Source organism: Eucalyptus grandis, chromosome 7 (genome assembly GCF_016545825.1).
Source record: "Eucalyptus grandis isolate ANBG69807.140 chromosome 7, ASM1654582v1, whole genome shotgun sequence".
Lineage (NCBI taxonomy): Eukaryota > Viridiplantae > Streptophyta > Magnoliopsida > Myrtales > Myrtaceae > Eucalyptus > Eucalyptus grandis.
Window position 1 is genome coordinate 58,914,333 of NC_052618.1, and position 22,159 is coordinate 58,936,491.

Sequence of the window (22,159 nt, forward strand, 5' to 3'; positions counted from 1 at the left end):
AAACCACATAACCACGCTTATATACAAACATACATAGTAGGCTATGTCATATATTATACAAGTTGGTCTAGGTATATAAAAACATATACACCACAACATGTTCTCAAACAAGGGGCGAGGGTCTAACAACCACAACTATTCATCATCACTAAATTCTTCTTGCTCCACCGCTTCATTCTCAGCGATCTCCCCTTCTTCCTCGCTCCAGTTGGCGGCCTTGGTTGAGTACATCGAAGAGTCAAAATCGCCTTCGAGTTTGGGATCCTTGGCATTCACTACTAATCCATATGTTGTGCCCTTCTCGAGCGCAACCTCCAAAACATACCGAGGTACATCAAATTTCGACACAGGACCCTCCCTTCGCCCGTCATGATAGTAACAATACCATGACCAGTACCTATGAGGCACCTTTTTGAGTTCACCCTCGTTGACCCACACGGTGGATATTATCATTACACACTCCAATCCTTCAGGGTGAGGGTGTATCGGAATATGATAACCTACTTCTGTGATTTCCTCCGGTATACCAAAATGCACGGGAGGTGTTGCCATCTAGGAACCTGAAATGTTGTCCCACGATAGGGTAAGACTACGTCTCGACAAGCTCTACCCCCCAAGACTCGATTAGGAAGCCAATACACCCTAAAGGTTGCCTAAGCACATCATGGGTTATAGGACTTACCTTAGCCTCAATTCCATCCTGCAAATCAGTATATTTCAAATATACACAAATCACATCAATTCACCCAATTAGATCGAATATCAATCAATCGACTCAATTGATTACATGTCACCACGACCTTTTCCTGGTCGATGCATTTAATACTATCTATAAAGTCCTATTAATTCAGGACTACTCACCCAAAACTGAAAATAGATAGTATAGTTTGTCCAAAATTGATAATATAGTATACTATATATATGCTCACCCAAAGCTAATAGATTAGAGCCTTCATACCATCGTAGTATACTATATATGCTCGTCCAAAACTAATAATAAGGTATATTGCTCACCCAAAACTGGCATATCACTCGTGAGCTAATATAGTATACTGGTATACTGCTCACCAAAAGCTGACATATTGTCCGTAGGTCAATATAATATACCACTCCAACCATATAGTCCATTCATCATTTTTATCATACCCGATAAAAATAGCCATGTGTGGATATACGGTCGGCCTTAACCAAAATACCATAATTTCACTTCCATAAATCCCACCATTTTATATGATCCACCAAAATATTTTTGGTGTTATAAACTAATGCTTGGTTAATTTCCAATCAATTGCTAAAATAATTAATTTAGGAATAAAATCCTATAATCACAATTAAATCAATTCAGCATAAATTACAGCTCAAATAAATAAACAGACTACACTTTGTAATAATCGCATAAAATTCCGATTAGTCAGCTATCTCAGCCTAATTTTAGGAAAATAAATAAATAATTAAATAATTACGAAAAATATTAAATAAATGCAATAAATCCAATTTAGGCCCGTAATGCCTAATTGGATGCCGAAATAGACTTGAAAAAATTCCAAGATTTGTTCAATAAATAATAGCACAAGTTTACTTGCTAATGTCGCTAACTAACCACCTAACATGCATCAACAGATAATTAAATTAACTAATCTAATATAATCTATCCACCTACATGCTTAATAAATCTAATCAACCCATAAGCATAATTAATCGACTAAGCAGGGATTAGTAAGTTCAACTCACTTGATTCGAGATCCATCCAATTCAAAACGTCGAGAGCGCAACGGGGACCAACTTTCTCCAAAGCGGGCCAAACTTTCGAGGCCTAGAACCACCTCAAAATGGGCCTTGAAGCTGATGGAGTACCCACTTCCTCAGCCTCTGTTTGCTACTGTAAACAAAGAAAACAAAGGTTGAACAAGACAAGTAAGACCGGTGAAAGCAACGGCAAGGTCGAGCGGCCAACAACATGGGCTCACGGTGGCTTGAGATGATCATGACATCTCCTAGGTCGCACGGATAGAGGTAGAGACACGACTGGGACGGCAAGAGGGCGAGATGGCCAGGCGCAAGCGGACGGCGGTGTCGCATGCAGTCGTGAGCGGTCCTGGCTCCGGTGGTGGCTATGACGGTGTGAGGGGTTGCTCCAGTGGTCTCTTGGCCTGTTGGTCTCGAAAAGTTCCTAGGGAGAGAGAGAGGGAATGCTAGCCGGTTGTCTTGAGGGAGAAAGAGGAAGAGAGAGAGAACCATGGGGCCACATGCCTTGTTTTTCCACAAAATTGCCCCCTTGACTCTACCTCAGCCACAGCTGGTCTCCATGGCCCTCATTTAGCCAACAATACTCATCCTTGGACACTTGAAATGGTCCAAAACCATAGGCAAAGGGGGGAGTTACGAATTTCACATGAGTTGGCTTCAATTGGACACTTATCGGTTCTCAAATCAATTCAGTTCGACCTCAATAAATCCCATTGTCGAGTCCTCGATCAAATCAATATTTTTCCTCACTCATACAACCCACTTGCTTCCTAATTTTGTGATAAAAAACAATCCATGCATTTTTTTGAACAAAACTGCTCTATGCCGACTTTTTCCTAAAAAGTCTCGGTTTGCAGAAAAATATTTTGAGACTAAGTCGACGCTCCTAGATTTATTGTGACATGACAGAATCTCGGATTCAAATTTGCGATTAAATTTACTCAAGTGCGTTTTTAGCGTGACCTAGGCTACTAGGTAGGTTTCTAAAATTTATAGTGCAAATGACCGGTGGTCGATTTTCTTCGAGTCACAATGAACCCACTCGACACATTGGCGACTCTCGGTTGTCATAAAAATCTCGAGAATTCAAATACGGATACATGGTACCAAAACGAAAGAACAATCAGTCTAGTGCCGAGTCACGAGAATTTTCCAATTTAGTGGTGTCACCCACGATAAACCACACACCTCATTCAAGTTGACTTATCTCTGATCTCAAAGTGATTTTTAACTGTGCCGTAATGACCTCTAAAGATGAGCACGGTCGAGAAGCCGATTCCTGATCGAATTCTCAAGTCTATGGCATTAAAATTATTTAATGACTTCCCTGAATAGTCTAGTTATCTTAAGAGTGATCAGGTTTGAGAACAACTCTATAGGCGCGTCGATGAAATGCCCAATTTATTCAATAGAAAACTGGATTGAAAATTTGGGATGTCACAAGGTGATACTTTTAAATTGTTGATGAACAAGGTATATAATATTGGAAGAGGATCAAAGGAATTTAGAATAATGAAAATTAAACGTTGAAAAATAACGAAAAATAATGATAATATATAAATAACTTTTATCGTTTTATGCTAAACAAAGAATAATGAGCATTATCAGATGGTTTTGGCAATATAACTAGCAAGATTTTATTTTCCATCATATTTTTATCAGTTGATTAAATAATTTATTCTTAATTACCTTGATGAGTAATTTTTCACTCAAACCAAATACTCAAGTAGTCTGCATTTAATGGTTATCAAAAGCACTGACAATTTAACTTTAAATACGTAATATGATCAAAGGAAAAAAAAAATGTAACAAAAGGAAGCTATTGAATAATATCTTGCCATTTATGTCACTCCATTGTTCACATGGTAACACATTTACCTCATGTATCTACTAATTGTAGAGATATATCATCAGTATTAAGCCACGACATCCATGTCTAGTAACAAATCGTATATTATACTCAATTAAATTCAATTCAATTAAAGTTTAGGTGTAATAAGCAGCATGTCTTCCTGTAAGAGCAAACATTATCTATATCGGAGTGACGGGGCACAGCCTGATTCCGAAAATGTGAAAAGACCTTCCTTATATTGCCTAGATCTAATCAAGCTTATCCAGGCAGTTAAGTCTTTCCCGTTCTATCAAAATTGCCATATTCTCTTTCTTCCGATTATCTATAGATACAGCTAATTCGAATGCAATTCAACATATCAAAACCACCATTAAAACTCTCTTACTCTCGCTCTCTAGTGGCTCAAAGAGGAAGAAGCCGAGAGCAGAGAGAATGGGGAGAAACCCCGAAAGATGCTCTTTTCTTCTTCTTTTATCTTTATGTGTCTTGTCTTCCCTGGTTCCAATACATGGAAAGAAGCAAGGAGATGTTCTCCATTCCCTATACGAAGCGAAGTGGGAGAAGTCTGAGATAGACACGAGCCCTTTTCAGGTGAGCAATTACCATGGAATTCTCAATTCTAGGGTTTATCGTCAAGAAGGACTGAAGGAGAAAGATTTGATCAGAAGGTTGCCTGGACAACCGCCGGTTGAATTCAATCACTATGGTGGTTATGTCACCATTGATGAATCGGCTGGTCGAGCATTTTATTATTATTTTGCCGAAGCAGGGCGAAATAAGGATTCAGCGCCACTTCTTCTATGGCTTAATGGAGGTGAATGCTTTTAGTTTTCAGAATTTCACTTGATCTTCCATGCGAGTATATTATTCTCTTCACTTAGGAATTTATCACGGTTTTTATAGTCAAGATATTCAATTACATCGTAATTATGGCGTTATAATAAACTCAATTTAAACTTTATCAAACAATATCAGTTTTCAATGCTACCATAAAATAATTAATATAACTCTGTCCTGACAACTAAGCATTTTTGTAACTGTTGCAATTGGCTTTTTATTGGCTCTGAAACACTTCGGGCTGTCACATCGATAACTTAATGAAGCCGGTGCTTTGCGCCCAAGCATTGCTATTTGTCTTTCATATTTAGGTGCAGTGTATAGTAAAAGTATGTGAACATAAGTGATCATCATGATTTGTCAATTCCAAAATCTGAATGGATTATCAGTGATATAGAAAATCGCAGAGTTGATTGGTCCAATAAATACACACACGTCCTTCTCTTAATTTTCTACAATTCATATACAGTGAATCATATCTATATTATTTTCCGGTGCATTAGAGTGTGTAAAAGTCAGCTATTTGTGTCGTTTCTTTAGGTCCTGGATGCTCATCCTTCGGCTTTGGAGCAATGCAGGAACTCGGACCGTTCCGAGTTCATAGCGACGGGAAGACTCTCTATCGAAATAAATTTGCATGGAATGTTGGTAAAGTATTTGAAAAATATAGTTTAGTGCTTTCGAAAGTATTTCACCTTTTCTTTATGCTGATAGGGTGGATCAATTATTTGTTTTACGAGGGCAGCTGCGAACGTCTTGTTTCTAGAGTCACCGGCTGGTGTCGGTTTTTCTTATTCCAACACAACGGCGGACTATATGACGAACGGTGACAGCAAAACAGCCCAGGACAATTATGTGTTCTTGCTAAATTGGCTGGAGAGGTTTCCCGAGTACAAGAACCGGGATTTTTATATTTCAGGCGAGAGCTACGCGGGCCATTACGCACCTCAGCTCGCACACAACATCCTATTCAACAACAAGAAGGCAAACAAGACCATTATCAACCTCAAAGGGATTATAGTAAGTTGTTTCCATAAATCGCATGGTCCTTATCTATGTTACATTTTGAACCTTAAGTGTTCGATCGTTGGAAATGACTTAAGTTTTGTGTGTGTTTTTGCGTTCGCCTTTTGTGTGTTTTTGTGTTTTTTCGTGTTTTTGCCGTTGGTTTTTCCAAGTAATGTGCTCCCATATTGAACCTCATCGACATGTTGAAAAATCTTTTATAGCTTTATAATGAGTAGAACAAGTGCTTTTGGTTGTTGAATTCATGATTGGAGTTACTAGCTGCTACTCAATTGTTCCATTTGCTGTAATGGATTTTAACTAAGCATGTGCTTACTATTGTAGTCAACTTCACAGAGGAACGTTCGGTATAATTGCTGCATCTCTTAATGAATAAATAATGTGGATGCCGCATGCCATATGTGATGCCTTTTTTCTTCCCTTTTGGGGAATCAAATTGGGATTCAATGAATTAGACATTAGTAGGTACTACTCTTGTTATTATGTAACCATTAATGATTATCATCGATCTGGTGCATCTAAAGATGGAACTCTGATCCTTCATTATCAAGGATGATTCCATGGCCAAGTGGGGCCATTAGGCCTAGAGAAGCCAACATCCTTATGACTCATAATATATATTAAATCATTTGACATAGTTAGATTAAATTTAAAAAAAAAAAAAATTGGTCTTGACTGTGGATGTATGTGGATGCATGTAGATTGGGAACGCAGCAATCAACTATGAGACGGATGAAAGAGGGATGTATGAATACTTCGCTACGCACGCATTGATATCCCAAGAAACATGGTATGCAATTCAAAAGTATTGTGACTTTTTGCCAAATGTCACTCAAGTAAGCCAATGCAAATCGGCGAAGTTGGATGCGGAGAGTCAAGTTTTTCCTAATATTGACATTTACGACATCTACGCCCCTCTCTGCTTATCTTTCAACCTGACTTCTCGTCCCAAGAAGACCAACGTAAGCTCAGATCCATTCGCTTTCTTTTTCCCCCCCTCATACTTTTGCACTTTTTCTACGACGATTTCAACCACCTTAACTCAAATTTACATGGGTCATCCATTTTGCAGATCATGGAATTAGACCCGTGTGGAGACGACTACGTGCCTGCGTACCTGAACAGAGAAGATGTGCAAGAGGCACTTCATGCCAACGTTACGAAGCTCGATCGTGACTGGGAAGGGTGCAGCGAAGTTATCCATCCATGGGGAGATAGCCCTCCCACCGTCCTGCCTCTCCTCCAAGAATTCATGTCCAATGGGCTCCGTGTTTGGGTGTACAGGTAAATAGAAAATTAAAAAAAAAAATGATTTTGTTGCGCACCGTCCATGTTAGAAGTGAAGGATCTGTGATGAGAATAAAATCAGGTAGAAACTAGTTACGGTTGGGTCATTGACGACTTTTGGCAATCCTTTCGAGCTAATTCCCTAAAAATTCCCAAATTTTAAATTTAGTCCCAATTCTGATCCAAGCTTTTTTTTTTTTTTAATCCAAGGAAATACCTCAAACTTTACACCTAGTTCCAAATCTGCCTCAAACTTTTTTTTTTATATTAGAAAAACCCCAAATTTAAGTTTAGTCCCAAATTTGCTCTGTACTTTTCTTTTGTCTTAGAAAAAAACCTCAAACTTTAGGTCAAATCCCATATATATTCCATTCTTTTGTTAGAAAGAAAATCATCAATTTTTACTCTGGCCCTAAATTTGTCACCATTAACCCTCTATCCGATAGACCAAAAGGTCCAAAAGTCATTGTTATTATCTCTAATTTTTATATCCTAGAATGGTTTTATTTTGAAGATAATTTTCCATGTTGCTTTGCCAATGTGTATATATTGCTGATGTGGAAATGCCATGTTACCACGAGGAAGATTTGAGAATAGATTAAAAGTTGGTGATTTTTTTTTTATAAAACAAAATTTGGGGCATAGTTGAGATTGGACCTAAAGTTTAGTTTTTTTTTTTTAAGACAAAAGAAAAGTTCAGGGCGGATTTAAGACTGAACCTAAAGTTTGAGGGTTTTTCGAAACGAAAACTTAAGTTCATAATAAATTTGAGATTAGACTTAAAGTTTGGGGTTGTTTTTCGGGAATTGGGTTCAATCCTTTGTGGTTGATTGAAGTGGGGGTATGACTGACGAATGACTGAAAATGCAGTGGGGACACCGACGGAAGAGTGCCGGTGACTTCGACCCAGAGATCTCTTAGCAAGATGGGCCTCCCAACGAAGAGTCCATGGCGTCCTTGGTTCCTGGGTGGCGAGGTGAGGCGGCTCATGTTATTAGTTTTCACGACATCCACCCCCTTCTTTAATTATTCTTGTCTTTGATCCCCCTCGTCCCAGAGGGATCACAATCGGCTTAATTTGTTGAACGAAAAGTAATCCGCACCGTCTTTGATGTACATAGGTCGGCGGGTACGTGCAAGTGTACGAGGGAGACTTGACTTTTGCGACGGTGCGAGGAGCGGGGCATATGGTACCGAGCTATCAGCCCAAGAGAGCTCTCTCTCTTATCTCTCACTTCCTTGCGGGTTCTCTACTTCCATATAAATAGACCCTCAAGTGCTTGAAGATGATGGGTTATTGCTTGAGGACAAACTTTTCTCTCCATTTTCTCTCTCTTTCTTCAGCATTAATAAGGGCGCGCATGTAATTCTTCAGTTATTTAGAAATTCAAGAACTTCATTGTCTCTCTTTTAACAAAGATATTGATGTGGAGTGAAATGTGAAAGCACAGCAAACTGGCCAAGATGTTGAGATGCATGCATGAATTACATTAGATAAGTCATACATCGAAAAATCAGTATAATGTAAAGCAGCTTATATACGTTAGATAAGCCATGTAGGATGTTTGGCATTACTTCAGTGATTTTCAGCCAAAATCAGCCAAAAAAATGGTGAAGAATCGTTAAAAATTTTAGGACTAATTAGCTAAATTGGAAAGTTTAGTGTTGCATTGATCGTTGTATAGTAGGTTTACGATTTTTTGCACGATTATTTCAAGTGAAATCTATTCGACTCTATTATTATTATTATTTTGGCCACCTTATCTAATCTTTGTTAGTTATCGATGTTCCTTTGCGTACGTTACATAGACGCAGCTGCTTGGATCTTATCACAATAAACCACCACTAAACGCCTCTTTGTACTCTCTCTCTCTCAAGCGGCTCAAAGAGGAAGAAGAGTGGAGAAAATGGGGAGGGACACTAAAGAACACAACTCTTGGCTTCTACCTTTTTCTCTACTTCTCTGGACGTCTATTGTTCAAATACTCTTTTTTTTTTCTTTTTTTCGGGTTCTCACTCAACTTGATTGTGGATTACGTTGCTTCCGTGTAAACTTTCGCATAGGCTTAGCTCAAAACATTAACAAATCTCAACCAGTGTACATATATGTCCCGATATTGGGTAGCTCTACTATATTAAAGTAGCATAACAAGCATCCTAATAAATCAAATTCATTATTGGCCAAGAAAGGGGAAAATTGTGTTAAAATATGTCTCAAATTTAAGCTCAATGTGAAATTTCGAATATTCTGAATTGGATATTTTGCAGATGTGTGAAATCGAACAAAGAACATTTGAAGATCAACTTCCCAAAATTTTCGAATTTACATTGGAGAGTTTGCCCGCTAAAATAGAAAAGTCCAACTTTGACTTGGATTTTGGATGCACACTTCAACTTCCTCGGCCAAGAGAGAAAATTAATAAATAAAACGGAAAAGATAACAACAAAATAAGAAAGTTTGTTGTTGACTTTGATTTGCATCTTGGGATTAATATGCATGTCATGCAAGATAGGAAATAGAATCCTATGAGAAATCGGCAAAAGAATAAGGGTCTCACTTATGGTATATAGATTTTGTGGCCTTGGGTGGCAGAGGGTTGAAGTGGTCTTGAAGCGCCGTCTCATCGTCGAGTGCTTGGGAGAGATTTTTCTATCATTCTTGTCCGTGAATTACATCCAAGAAAGATTAGTATTTATAGCCAATTTAATCTTGAGGTAAGATTTGAGTGTAATTCCTTCATGAGATTGAGAGATTATTTCTTGAGGAATTTCGGAACTAAACATTATGTGCGTTATTGGGTGTAATTGGGGCTTGGGAAACACCAAAATAGTGTTTGAGTGACTCGAGTGTGTAATCTCATTGTATCACTTGATCTATAGTTAAATTCGTCGCTGCTCTCCCCGTGGACGTAGATCTTTATGAATGAACCACGTAAATCAGGTGTCCGATTTATTTTCTTCTTCTGTTTATATTATTGTTTGATCACTCATTTTTCACAACAAATTGCACGGTCTGATTTTGTTGCAAGAGGTTCTCAAACATCCAATGCAAATCGGGTAAGCTCATGGTCATTGAAATTCCAAAGCACATTTGCAAAACTTCAAGTGGATAAAGATAAAAGAGAGTAGCTTTGACTAGAGTCACCAGTAACTTACCTAATTAGTGTGTTACAGGATCATAAGATGACAATTACAAAACACTTCATCAAAATGTGAAAATAAGAGGGGCGGAGAGAAGAAGGCAAAATTTTAGACACCACAAAATATATATGGAATGGCATAGAATCCAGTAGTCTTTAAGATGTGTGAACCTCCTCTGCAGTAGCCTCAAAAGTCTCCCTAGTAATAAGTTCAGGGACCTCATCATCATCCTCCCGAGTAAATTTAAAATTTGATAGCATAATAGTCGGAAAAAGTACGAAAATAAGCCATCACTCACAAAAAAAAAAAAAAAAAAAAAAAAAAACTTTTGATGCAAGTTTGCAGTGGGAACATCTTGTTCTCTAGAGCTCCCAACCACAGGACAATTATTCTTTTCACTATCTTATTCATGTCTATGGAAAGTAAAAGTAAGCTTAAAGGCATATCTTTTTAAACTCGGTAACTGAACTATTATGCTAAATGATTTTTGTTAACCATTTTGCACAAAGTCAATTAGATAGATTGTTCCAAAACTGCAAAAAGCCATAGATGCAATTACTTATTTGCTTCAAAGTTTAAGCAATGAAAAGTTAGCTGTGAATGCCGATACGGTAGTAAAGTTGACAAAGAGGAACTTAACTTATCAAATGTAGGTACTGTTTGTGGGAAATGATTAGGGATTTTGGGAATAGTCCATCCCTCTCAATACAGTACACCATGTGGGACTCATAATCATGTAAGGAAGGGAGGGAGTAAGGGCCTATTTGTTTATTTTTGGTTCTATTCCAAGAACACAAATTTCTGTTCTTTTGTTCCGGGGAACCAAAAAAAAAGAAAAAAAGAAATGTGTTCGTTTACACTTTTATTCCCGGGAATGCTTTTTGAAGAAACAAAAGAACAAAAACACAAAACTTGTTACCACCCGTGGTGGTGGCGTAGTGGTTGAGCGCAAGTTCCTTTCGAGAGAGGTCTTGAATTTGAATCATTGCATCGTCTGCCTTGCAAGAAATGAACCCATGACTTATCCGGGGTAGCAAGGGTGGTGGTGACTCTATTGCTCTTCTAGGGTTTACTCCGCTGCAAAGCGGCTCACGGAGGTTCCCTAAGTACCAAAAAAAAAAAAACACACACACAAAACATGTTTCTTTTTTTCTCCTTTTTCCTTTTCATTTCTCTTCTTCTTTTTTCTTTGGCTGGTCACCGGCCTTAACCATGGCCGATAACCGGCCGTCGAGGGTCAGCGACCTTGCTAAAGCGTCACCGGCCCCTGGCTCGGCCAAGCTCGCCCAATCACTAGTGAGGCTCGGTTGAGCTAGGCCACCACCAGGTCGGCATCACCCAGTGATGGCCCGGCAGGCTGAGCCTCGCCGATGGCTGGGTGAGCTCGGCCTCATCGGATCTAAGCGAGCTCAAGCTCACCCAGCCACCCTCGCCGGGCCACCTCTAGGACGGCGTTGCTTGGTAGTGGCTCGGCGAGGTCGACCTCGCCTAGCCTAGGCGAGACCAAGCCTCACACGGCCACGGGAACGCTTGGCCTCCCTAATCGGCGCGAGGCCGGACCTTGCTAGGCCAGGGCGAGGCCAACCTCACGTCGCCTGGGCAAGGACAAGCCTTGTCGGTGGGCCTAGTGAGGCCAAGCCTCGCTGGTGGCCTAGCGAGGCTCGTCGGACGTCGCCAACCATGGTGGTGGCTAACGATCGGCCAAAAAAGAAAAAGAAAAAGAAAAAAAAAAAGAAAATATAATAATAACATTTAAAAATTATACAAGTTTATCAAATGTGTTTCTGTTCTTTTTCTATTTTATTAACATAAATTTTGTGTAGTTATCAAATGCGTCATTATGTTCAAAAATTGTTTATGGTCTTGCCCAGCCCAAAAGAGACGAGCCTCGCGTAGCCATGGCAAGGCTTGGCCTCCTAGCCGACGTGAGGCTAAGTCTCGCCAAGCCAAGGTGAGGCCGACCTCGCACCGCCCGGCGAGGCCAAGCCTCGTCGGTGGCCTGGCAAGGCTCACCAGGGCTAGGCTGGCCTCCGACAAGCTCGTCGACGTCGCCGGCCACGGCAGTGGCCAACGCGACCCAGCCAAAGATAAAAAGAAAAGGAAAAAAAAAGAAAAATATAATAAAAATATTTAAAAATTATACAAGTTTACCAAATGTATTTATATTCCTTTTCTACTCTAATAACAGAATTTTTGTGCAATTATCAAATGCATTATTTTGTTCAAAAATTATTTTTGGTCTTGCCCAGCCCGGGCGAGACCGAGCCTTGTGCGGCCATGGTAAGGCTCGGCCTCCCGGCCGGTGCGAGGCCAAGCCTCACCGATGTCCTGATGAGGCTCGTTGGGGCTAGGCTAGCCTCCAGCGAGCTCGTTGGATGTCGTCCGCCACGATAATGGTTGACGACTAGCCAAAGAGAAAAAGAAAAATGTAATAAAAATATTTAAAAAATTTATACAAGTTTACCAAATGTGTTTCTCTTCTTTTTCTATTCTAGTAACATAAATTTTGTGCAGGTTATCAAATGCGTTCTTCTATTCAAAAATTGTTTGTCGGAACAGAAATAGTTTTTTTTTTTTCTGTTCTTAGGAACAATTTTTGAATAGAAATGTTACCAAACGCATCCTAAATTTCCAAAGTAAACAATAATTTCTCCCTCAAGTCTTGCCAATTACACCTGCTTTGAACACAATCAAGGGCTAACTGTGACATCCTAGATTTTCAACTCTGCTTTCAATTCAATAAATCGAGCATTTTATTGACGCACCTATAATGTTATTCTTAGAGTTGATCACTCGTGAGATAATTAGATTGTCTGGGGAAACCATTAGGAATTTTAAGACAAATAGATTTGAGGATTCGACTAAGAATCGGCTGCTTAACCATGTTCATTTGCCAAGATCATTACGGCACATACATAAATTGATTAGAGATCAGAGATAGGTCGGTTCATTGAAATGAGTGGTTAAACGTGGGTGATCCAACTAAATTGTAAAATTCTCATCAGTCGGCACTAGTTTGATTTTTCTATTTTGGTACCCTATGTCCGTATTTGAAATTTCGAGATTTACACGACAATCGAGAGTTGTCAATGTATCAAAAGGGTTCATTGTGACTCGAAGAAAATTGACCACGGGTCATTTGTCTAAAAAATTCTGAAAGTTATCCAATAACCTAGGTTACACTAAAAACGCGCCGAAATGAAATTAACCGTGAATTTGAATCCGATTTCAGAAATTGAAGGTTTTGTCATGTCACAATAAATTCTAGAAATGTCGACTCAGTCTCAAAAGATTTTTCTGCAACCCAAGACTTTTTTGGAAAAAAGTCATCCTATGATCATTTTTGTCTAGAAAAAGCCAAGGACCGTTTTTTGTCATGCATTTGGGATGTAATATGGTTCAATTGATGAGGAAAAATATCAATTTGAGTGTTGACTCAATAATGAAATTTATTGAGGCTAAATAGGATTGAATTGAGCAAGAAACTAAGTTCAATTGAAGGTGAAATGTTGAAATTCATAGCTCCCTCATTGGCCTATGGTTTTGGATCATTTCAATGTTACAAGGGGGAGCATTGGTGGCTCACTGGGAGCCAAGTAACTATACTTGGCCAAGGATGGTCAAGGAGACAAGGAATTGGAAAAACTTGGCCATGGTGGCCTCTCTTGCCCTCTCCTTGCTTCTTAAGCCAATCAACCAACCATCCTCCTAGCTTGTTTGCCCACCAACAAAAGCCAGAGAAGGAGCAGTAGCCGCCCGGGATCATCACACGTTGCCACCACCACCAGAACGCCGCCCCGTCACCTTGCGCTCGCCATCGCGCCTAGTCGCGCGTGCCCTTCGCCTGCCATGTTGTCCTCGCTGTTCCAGCAGCTCCCTCAGCTCGTGTCAAAGTTTTTCGGCTCGCCTCCAACCCCCATGAGTCCCCATCAAGGCTCGGTTTGGCTCTTTCCACCTTTCCCGATCAATTCCGGCCTCAACCAACCTTACTTCCTCTTTTTTGTAGCAACAAACAGAGAGTTTGTTAATGGGTTTTCTAGCAACCATTGGGCTCATTTTGAGGTGGTTCCGAGCCTCGAAACCTAGGCTCACTTTCAGAAGAGTCGTCCCTCGTCGCGTTCCTGTCGATTGAACCGACCAGCTCGCAAAATAAATGAGTTTAACTCACTAAACCTCACTTAGTGGGTTAATTATGCTTAAGGGTTGTTTAGGTTAACTTAAGTATGGATTAGTGATAAGTTATAATGGTTAGATTAACCTTAAAATGGATTAGTGTAACTTAATTAGTGAGATTTGTAAAATTGATGATGTATTAGTTGAATCCAATGGAGTTCCTATAGTTTTGGTTTCTAGACCCTCGTCGTTTGTCATTTTTTGTAAATCGAAATGGATTGCAAATTTAAGGTTAATGTTATCTTGAGAAGTGTTTTAGACATTCTCAACTACAACATATATTTTTCTCAAGATTTTTGAGAACTTAAAAGAATGAGATATCATCTCAGTCATTTTCAAATAGAACCTTAGTTTTTGCTGGAATTGGTAACCTTTGAAGATTCTATGAGTTTTTATCAACTCTTAGGGTTCTAATTTCAAAATAGTTCATTCAAAAAGTTGTTTATCATATCTTCTAGTTTAACATAGTCAAATTTCAGATCAAATGAACATGTTTTAGATCTCGAACCAAACTGATTTCGGAAAACAGACCCAATTTTGGTGTTGGATTAAGCGATTTATTGGGCCGAATATAGAAGGATTTGAGATAAGGTGTCTTCATGAAAAATGTTCTTTTATGTGTCTATTACAACATATTCAAATTTTGGAATTTTCTAAACTCTTTAGTTAGATTTCTAGATTTAAACTTGGAGACGTGTGAGTGAGCATATTCTACCGGTTAGAGCCGATTATGAGTTTGTGATGGTTCTTGAGGCTTTGATTGCTGGAAATTGCACCATTGATATATGGTTGATTTGTGACAAGCTCTAGAATTTATCTAGAGTAGTTCAAGAATTCTTTTGGCTCGTTTCGGCTTCCAATTAGTTTATAATGGGCCTAAGTTAGATCTATTGCATTTATTTAATATTTTTCGTAATTATTTATTTATTTATTTATTTATTTTCTGGAAATTCAATCGGGATGGCCAGTAACAAGAATTTTATATTGAATTCATTAGTGCTTTCTGTTTATTGAATTAAGCATTGGATTGTGATAATTGAGTGAAATTGGTGATGATGAGGATTTATCCTAAAAATTGGATAATGTGGGTATAAATCTAAGAATTGCCGAGTGGGGTTGTAATACCAATAAATCTCACCAAATATAATAAATTTGTCGAGTGAGGCCGTGATACCACTAAATCTAAAAAAATTGTCAAGTGATGCCGCGATGTCACTAAATATCAAAAATTGCTGATTTGGACTGTGATGCCACTAAATCTAAAAAAAATTGCTTGGTTGTCGCGACCCGATCTCGCCGCCCCCTCGAAATGGTATCCAAGGATGGGAAAGGTCGGGTTTAGGGGTACTTTGATCACTAGAGTTCCCTCATGGCTTGCATTCCAAACAACGTCATCACCTCGCCTTTTGGATCAAGCCTCTCATGAGTTCCTTCTACGAGATCACGAGCTCTCCCAAGCTCGTACCCCGCGTGACAGCGGAATGTCGCGATCCATACCCACATAAGCGACACACCTAAAAAAGGGAGTCGAATGTGGATATCGAATTTAAGGGTACTTTTACTATGGTAGCCCTCTCGATAGTACGCTCCACCCATTAGGATGGCATCACTTCATCCTTTGGGCTACCCCCACATCGAGTATGCTAAACCATAGTGAGTTTCATCGAAACTCATACCCCGCGTGACAACGGATTTATTTATACGATCTACTTATTTATAACAACCTAAAAATAGACGGAGTCGCCACTAGCCTCAACTTTGGGGGTCGGCTAGAAACCCAATCGAGGTCGGGAGTGTCCCCTCGATTCCTACGCAACCAGATATCCAGGTTCGGGGACTTGGGTTACGCTAATATTGCTATTAACGCCGACCCTCGATTCCTACGCAACCAGATATCCAGGTTCGGGGACTTGGGTTACGCTAATATTGCTATTAACGCCCTTTCGGTACCTAAACAGTATGTTGTGTTTTTCCTAACATGTCCATGCGTTTTTTTTACATTTTTCAGGATCATCAATTCCTAGACTAAGTGATCATGCGTGGCGAATTACTTTCATTCTATTCTATTTCTAAAAATGAAAAGAAAACAATCAATGAAATTGAAAGCACAAGACATGAAGTAAACAATCAAGAGAAATCAGTAAACCTAATTATGCAATTCTAAAAAATATAAAAGAGAAAACAATCGAGAAAGAAAGGAAACCCGCAACTCGTCGGGCTTTATACAATGCATAAAACCCGAGACATGTGTCGGGAAAATGAGCATTACATGATAACAGTCGGAGTGGACATCGACCTTCACCATCTTCACGCCTTCTCCATCTTCGGGATCCTAATCTAAATCTAATCTAATAAACCTATAACTAGGTATATGCAGTGGAAGGAAACAAACAAACATATCAAAACATCAAAGAACAGGACATTATTAGTGTTCAAAAATGGTGACTAAAGTCACAAAGTCTTCTAGATCAAATTCTAAGTGGTGTCCCAAGATTCATCATTATTATATGTCACATCTAAATTCTTCATCATAGAAACTAGACACTCAACATAGGCTCAATAAAAACGCAATCAATGGCTATCTCATCCTAAAATTTCTATAGCAGGTGAATCAGCATATGAGGAACAAACTTCATGAAAAAAAACATCCTAAAATTCTAGGCACGTGAATTTATAACATCCTGGAAGAGATCAAGGTCAATCAAAAGTAGAACAGAGCAGCAAGGCAAACATACAACCATTTTTTTTATGTGAAGGACAAACTTTCATGAAGGACCTAATCCCAAACTCCTCACACAAAAATTTGTATTAAATTCACAAGTATTCGAGGTTATAGAAACAAAGCATGCTTTCTAGACCAAGACAAATTCCAAATTTCAATATCAGCAAATTTACGCATGAACAGCAAACATCAATTACGCGTGATCTCCATTTAACCCACTAAAAGCACACATAATCGCATTCTAGTAAAACTTTACAGAGGAAGTGCAGTAAGACACAAGCATTGCAACTTTAATGGGACATTGGAACGTAGGTAAACATAACGCAATAGGGATTAACTATATATGACTGAGCCCAAAAGTCACAAAGCACAGCATGTAGATTGAAGATAAAGAGAGAAAATAAGCATAGGAAATCAGCCAATATGGATCACTAAACCCACATATTTTCATCATACTCCTAAGTATCTACTCTTTCTCATAAGCCAGATCTATCAAGACAACAGGAAGTAATTGAATGATAACCCATGTAAAGAAAAATACGCCTAAAAGAGAGATGAAGTCCAGCCTCCATTTAGTTTCAGGTTTAGGTATTTCCTTTGACAAACTCAAACATCATTGCTGTTACTGACCCTAACAAAAGCTGAACCAGATTCCCAGATCATCCAACATGCACCAAGGATATAAAGTCCTTTCCTGATATAAAATCATTTGCTGCTAAGGAAATGTTTCTCCACTAAGGTGAACTTCAGGTACAACTCATACCGGTCTACCGACAACTACAAACTCATCAAGGGGGAAAAATGCCATACAGCAGTCAGATTGAAGTGCACCAGCGAATTCACAACTTTATGGCAGAGAACACATTCAATATTGTGAACAAAGAACTCTAAAAAATGAACACAGCAGCAACGGGGACCAATTTTATTAAAACCAATCAATTTTCTTCTTGTACGTGTCCTGTTTGCTCAGCTTGCTTTGCCTTTGGATATGTATCTAACCCAAGAATTTCAATAACAAATCCTAAAACGGCTAGCTACTAATTTCTGAAATGAAAGGAAACGAAATACAAGTAAAGTCTATACAACAAAACTAATGTATCGATCAAGTAAAGGGAAGCTCTCAATCAGAATCTGAATTGAAACACACACTGATCTAATTCATGAATTTTATCAAACAGGTGGTAGATATTTCCGTCGAAGGAGCTAGATGCAGAAATAAGAGAGACATCTTATCACAAAGAGGCGATGCAGCATGTTCAAGGTCATTAGGAAAGCCTCACACGTGACTAGATTTCGCTGGTGGTGGAATTGAGTATTCGGTTTTTACCTTTAGCAGAAACAGAGCATGTGGATTTACCTTGACGAAGAGTAATATCTTACCACGATTGGAGAATGGAGGTCCTAAACACGTCGGCACCTGTAACTTGAACGAAGAAACCGTCGCTGTAGTAAACGCTGTCGCCGTTGGCTTCAGAGCTCGATCTCTGGAACCGAACGGATTCCTCTGAACTCGGTGAAGTATCAAAAACTGTCACTCTCCGAGCTCCTCGACCGACCCATTCCGGCCTCTAGAGTTTGAGAGAGATCGGATCTACAACTTCAACGGCGGCATCGAAGAACGGCACTCGGATTCGGAGATCCGCTAGACTGAACATCGTCCAGGCCGGGGTTTCGGAGACGGGGCCGCGACGGATTCAACGCGCTCGAGCACCGAATCGAGTGTGCGCGAGAATCTCTCCGACGATTCGGTGAGCCCAATCCCGAGAGATTCGAGTCTAAGAATGGCGAAAGAAAAACGGATCTCCACGTCTTCGGATCGGGTCGGATCAACGGTTGTGTTCGTCGTTGCCATGACCGCCGTCGCCTCCGATCTTCGATCCCTCACCAATAAAAAAATATCAAATCGACTCCAACACGAGCTTCGGAGATGTCCGCCATTCAATGATGTTGAAGCTGATTTCGTTATTGGAGCTTACGGAACATCAAGAACGCCGAGCTTCGATGTGCCGAATGAGTGGAGAATCTCAGCAAAAGTTGCGATGATCAAAAAAATCCTCGGAGAGAAGTAGCGGAAACGTTTTGATCTCGAGAGAGAATCCATGGGGATCCTTCTTGCAAGAGAGACCACCGGCGAAGAATTCCTTCGTTTTTCTGTTCGACCCCAATGCCGAGGGAAAAATCCAAGAGAGATGTAGAGAGAGAATTTTAGTCCGAGAAACTAGATCTGGAAAATGACCCCCCGAGAGAGAAATCCCCGTGCGAGCTAAAACCCCCTTTTTCTTTTTGTTTTCTTTTTTTTTCTTTTTCTTGTTTCCATTCTTTTTCTTTCTTTCTTTTCACTCCTTTTTCTTTATTTCTCTCTTTTTTTTTCTTTTATTGATTCCTTTAGTTCTTTTTTTTTTCTCTCTATTTTTTTTTTTCTTTTTATTTTCATTTTTTTTTTTTTTTGCAAAATGAATGATTAAAATGTCGACAAAAATTTCGGGTGTCAACATTAGTGAGGTCGTGATTTCCACAAAACCTAGAAAATTGCCAGTGGGGGCCGTGATGACCACCAAATATAGAAAAGATGCTAGTGGGGTCGTGATTACCACTTAATCTAGGTTGTGTTCCGTTAGGCCAAAATCAAGAGTTGAAATTGATTAATCGAAATGACCGTGTGATGGTCTTGATGACATGTAATCAACTTAGTCAATTGATTGATGAGTCGATCTGTCTGATGATATGATATGATTATCAATATTTATGAATTAACTGACTTGTAGGAAGGAATTGAGGCCAATGTAAGTCCTCTGACTCGTGTTGTGCTTAGGTAGCCTTTAGGGTGTAATTGGCTTCCTAATCAAGTTTTAGGGGTAGAACTTGCTGAGACATTATCTCACTAGTTATTGAATAACCATTTTAGGTCCTTAGGTGGTGTTGGCGAAGGACTAGAAGCCCTGGAGTTTGAGAGGTGAAGCTCGAAAAATCAGCGATCTTGTCTTGCTAGCTAGTCGTAGGATAATTCTCCTTTGTAAGGAGCTGATTCCTTCTATGAACCTTTGTATAGACATGTGTGTTTATAAAAATGTATTTTGTGAAAAATTAGTCCTACTTTCCTATTCCATTGGTTTATTGTTTAGGGATTATTTATATGCTTCCGCATGTATATTAAAATGAATGGATCGGCAATGCGTCATGGGACGTCGCTACTAATCGACTAAACAGGGATGGACATGTGGTCAAAGGATCGGGACGTGACACTAACATTCAAAGTTTATTTTTTAAAATTAATTTGCATCAAATTTCAACATCAGTACATTAGAGAATCAATCAGGAAAACCACTCCTAGCAAAAGGACAAGCAGTGTAGACCAGATCTAATCTGACAACCAAAGAGGGCTCTTACCATCACTACCAAAACCACCCCCAAAAAAAAAAAAAAAAAAAAAAACAGAACACATAAAGAGAAAATAAATCGAAGATTCTTGAAGACACTTTTATCGATTTGGTAACCTCACAAAGGTTCGTTCAACTCGAACACTGCCAAACCAACGAAAACCCATTCGCAAACCACAGGCTCGAACGATGGTGCCAACGACCACCTGCCTACAAAGCCGAAACCGGGAAGTACCCGCACGTCAAAAACAGTTATTTTAAGCTCGTAGAAGCTAGATATAGAGTCTGACAAGCAAACAAGCACGAGGTGAGGGAGTGAGGCTCACCTTGCTTTTGACAGCGGATCAACCAGCCAAGCTCAACGATGGTGAACGTCAGTGGCGACGAGCTATAGGCACAACCGGTCGCACTGGAACCAATCACATTTCCAAGCCCACTTCTTCCTTTCGTCTTCTCTGCAACCCCTTGAGCTTCCTTTCCTCTTCTCGGCAATAGTGGTGGTTGGGTAGCGACTGTGGCTGTGTTAGTGTTGTATTGCGGGATTTGAAAATTATGGTTGAAAAACGAAAGTGAGGGGCCAATTGAGCGATAAAGAGAAAAGGGGAGAGAGGGAGAGATGCTTCGAATGGTAGGCCAAAAGGCCCGCGCTAACCCGTTCTGGCCCAACCCTAAATTTAGGGTTGGGTCAAGCCTGATCGGGCTGACGCGAGCCTTTTTGACACCCCTAGTTCAAAGCAGGTGTAACTGCTAAGACATGAGAGAGAAATTATTGTTTACTTTGGAAGTTTACTCCCTCCCTTCTCACATGATTATGAGTCCCACACGGTGTATTGTATTGAGAGGGAGGGACTATTCCCAGAAGCACTAATTATTTCCCACATTTGATAAGTTCAGCTACTCTTCGTTAACTTTACTGCCATACCGTCCTTCATAGATAAGTTCAGCTACTCTTCGTCAACTTTACTGCCATACCGTCCTTCATAGATTGCTTTTCATTGCTTGAACTTTGGAGCAAATAAGCAATTGCATCTGTGGCTTTTTTGCAGTTTTGGAACAATCTATCTAATTGAATTTGTGCAAAATGGTTAAGAAAAATCATTCAGCATAATAGTTCAGTTACCGAGTTTAAAAAGATATGCTTTTAAGCTGACTTTTACGTTCCATAGACATGAACAAGATAGTGAAAAGAATAACCGTGTCCTGTGGTTGGGAGCTCTAGAGAACAGGATGTTCCTACCACAGAATTACATCCAAAAAAAAAAAAATTTGTGAATGATGACTTATTTTCGTACTTTTTCGACTATAATGCTATCAAATTTTCAATTTACTCAGGAGGATGATGATGATGAGGTCCCTGAACTTGTTCCCAGGGAGACTTTTGAGGCTTCTGCGGAGGAGGGTCATACATCTTAAAGACTCTACTTGGATTTTGGGCCATTCCATATATATTTTGTGGTGATTAAAATTTTGCCTTCTTCTCTTCGCCCCTCTTATTTTCACATTTTGACGAAGTGTTCTGTGATTGTCATCTCATGATCTTATGACATACTAATTAGCTAAGTTACTGGAAACTCTAGTCAAAGCTGCTCTCTTTTATCTTTATCCACTTGAGCTTTTGCAGATGTGCTTTGAAATTTCAAGGATCATGAGCTTATCCGATTTGCACTGGTTGTTTGAGAACCTCATTGGAACAAAATCCACCCGTGCAGTTTCCCCTTTTTTGGCCAATAATGAGTTTGATTTATTTGGATGCTTGTTATTCTACTTTAATATAGTAGAGCTACCCAGCATCGGGACATATATATACACTGGTTAAAAATTGTTAATATTCTGAGCTAAGTTTGTGCTAAGGTTTATGTGGAAGCAATGTAATCCATAACCAAGTCAAGTGGGAGCCCAGAAGAAAATAAAAATAAAAAACCGAAAAACCCCACCTGACCCAACCTGGTTTTCTTCGTTTCAGTTCTTATGCGTTTTGGGTCGGGTCAGGTCCGTGCG

At 39.5% G+C, this 22,159-nt stretch overlaps 1 protein-coding gene across 1 annotated transcript; it reads left to right on the top strand.

The window, feature by feature from the left end:
• Nucleotides 1-2,046: 2,046 nt before the first annotated feature.
• On the top strand, nt 2,047-8,016 carry LOC104455953 (serine carboxypeptidase-like 40). The gene is made up of 8 exons (XM_039317985.1): nt 2,047-2,152; nt 3,927-4,412; nt 4,976-5,083; nt 5,181-5,455; nt 6,163-6,423; nt 6,534-6,745; nt 7,619-7,724; nt 7,870-8,016. Exons 1-8 carry the CDS (start codon nt 2,047-2,049, stop codon nt 8,014-8,016), a joined length of 1,701 nt encoding a protein of 566 aa, XP_039173919.1.
• Nucleotides 8,017-22,159: the final 14,143 nt, after the last annotated feature.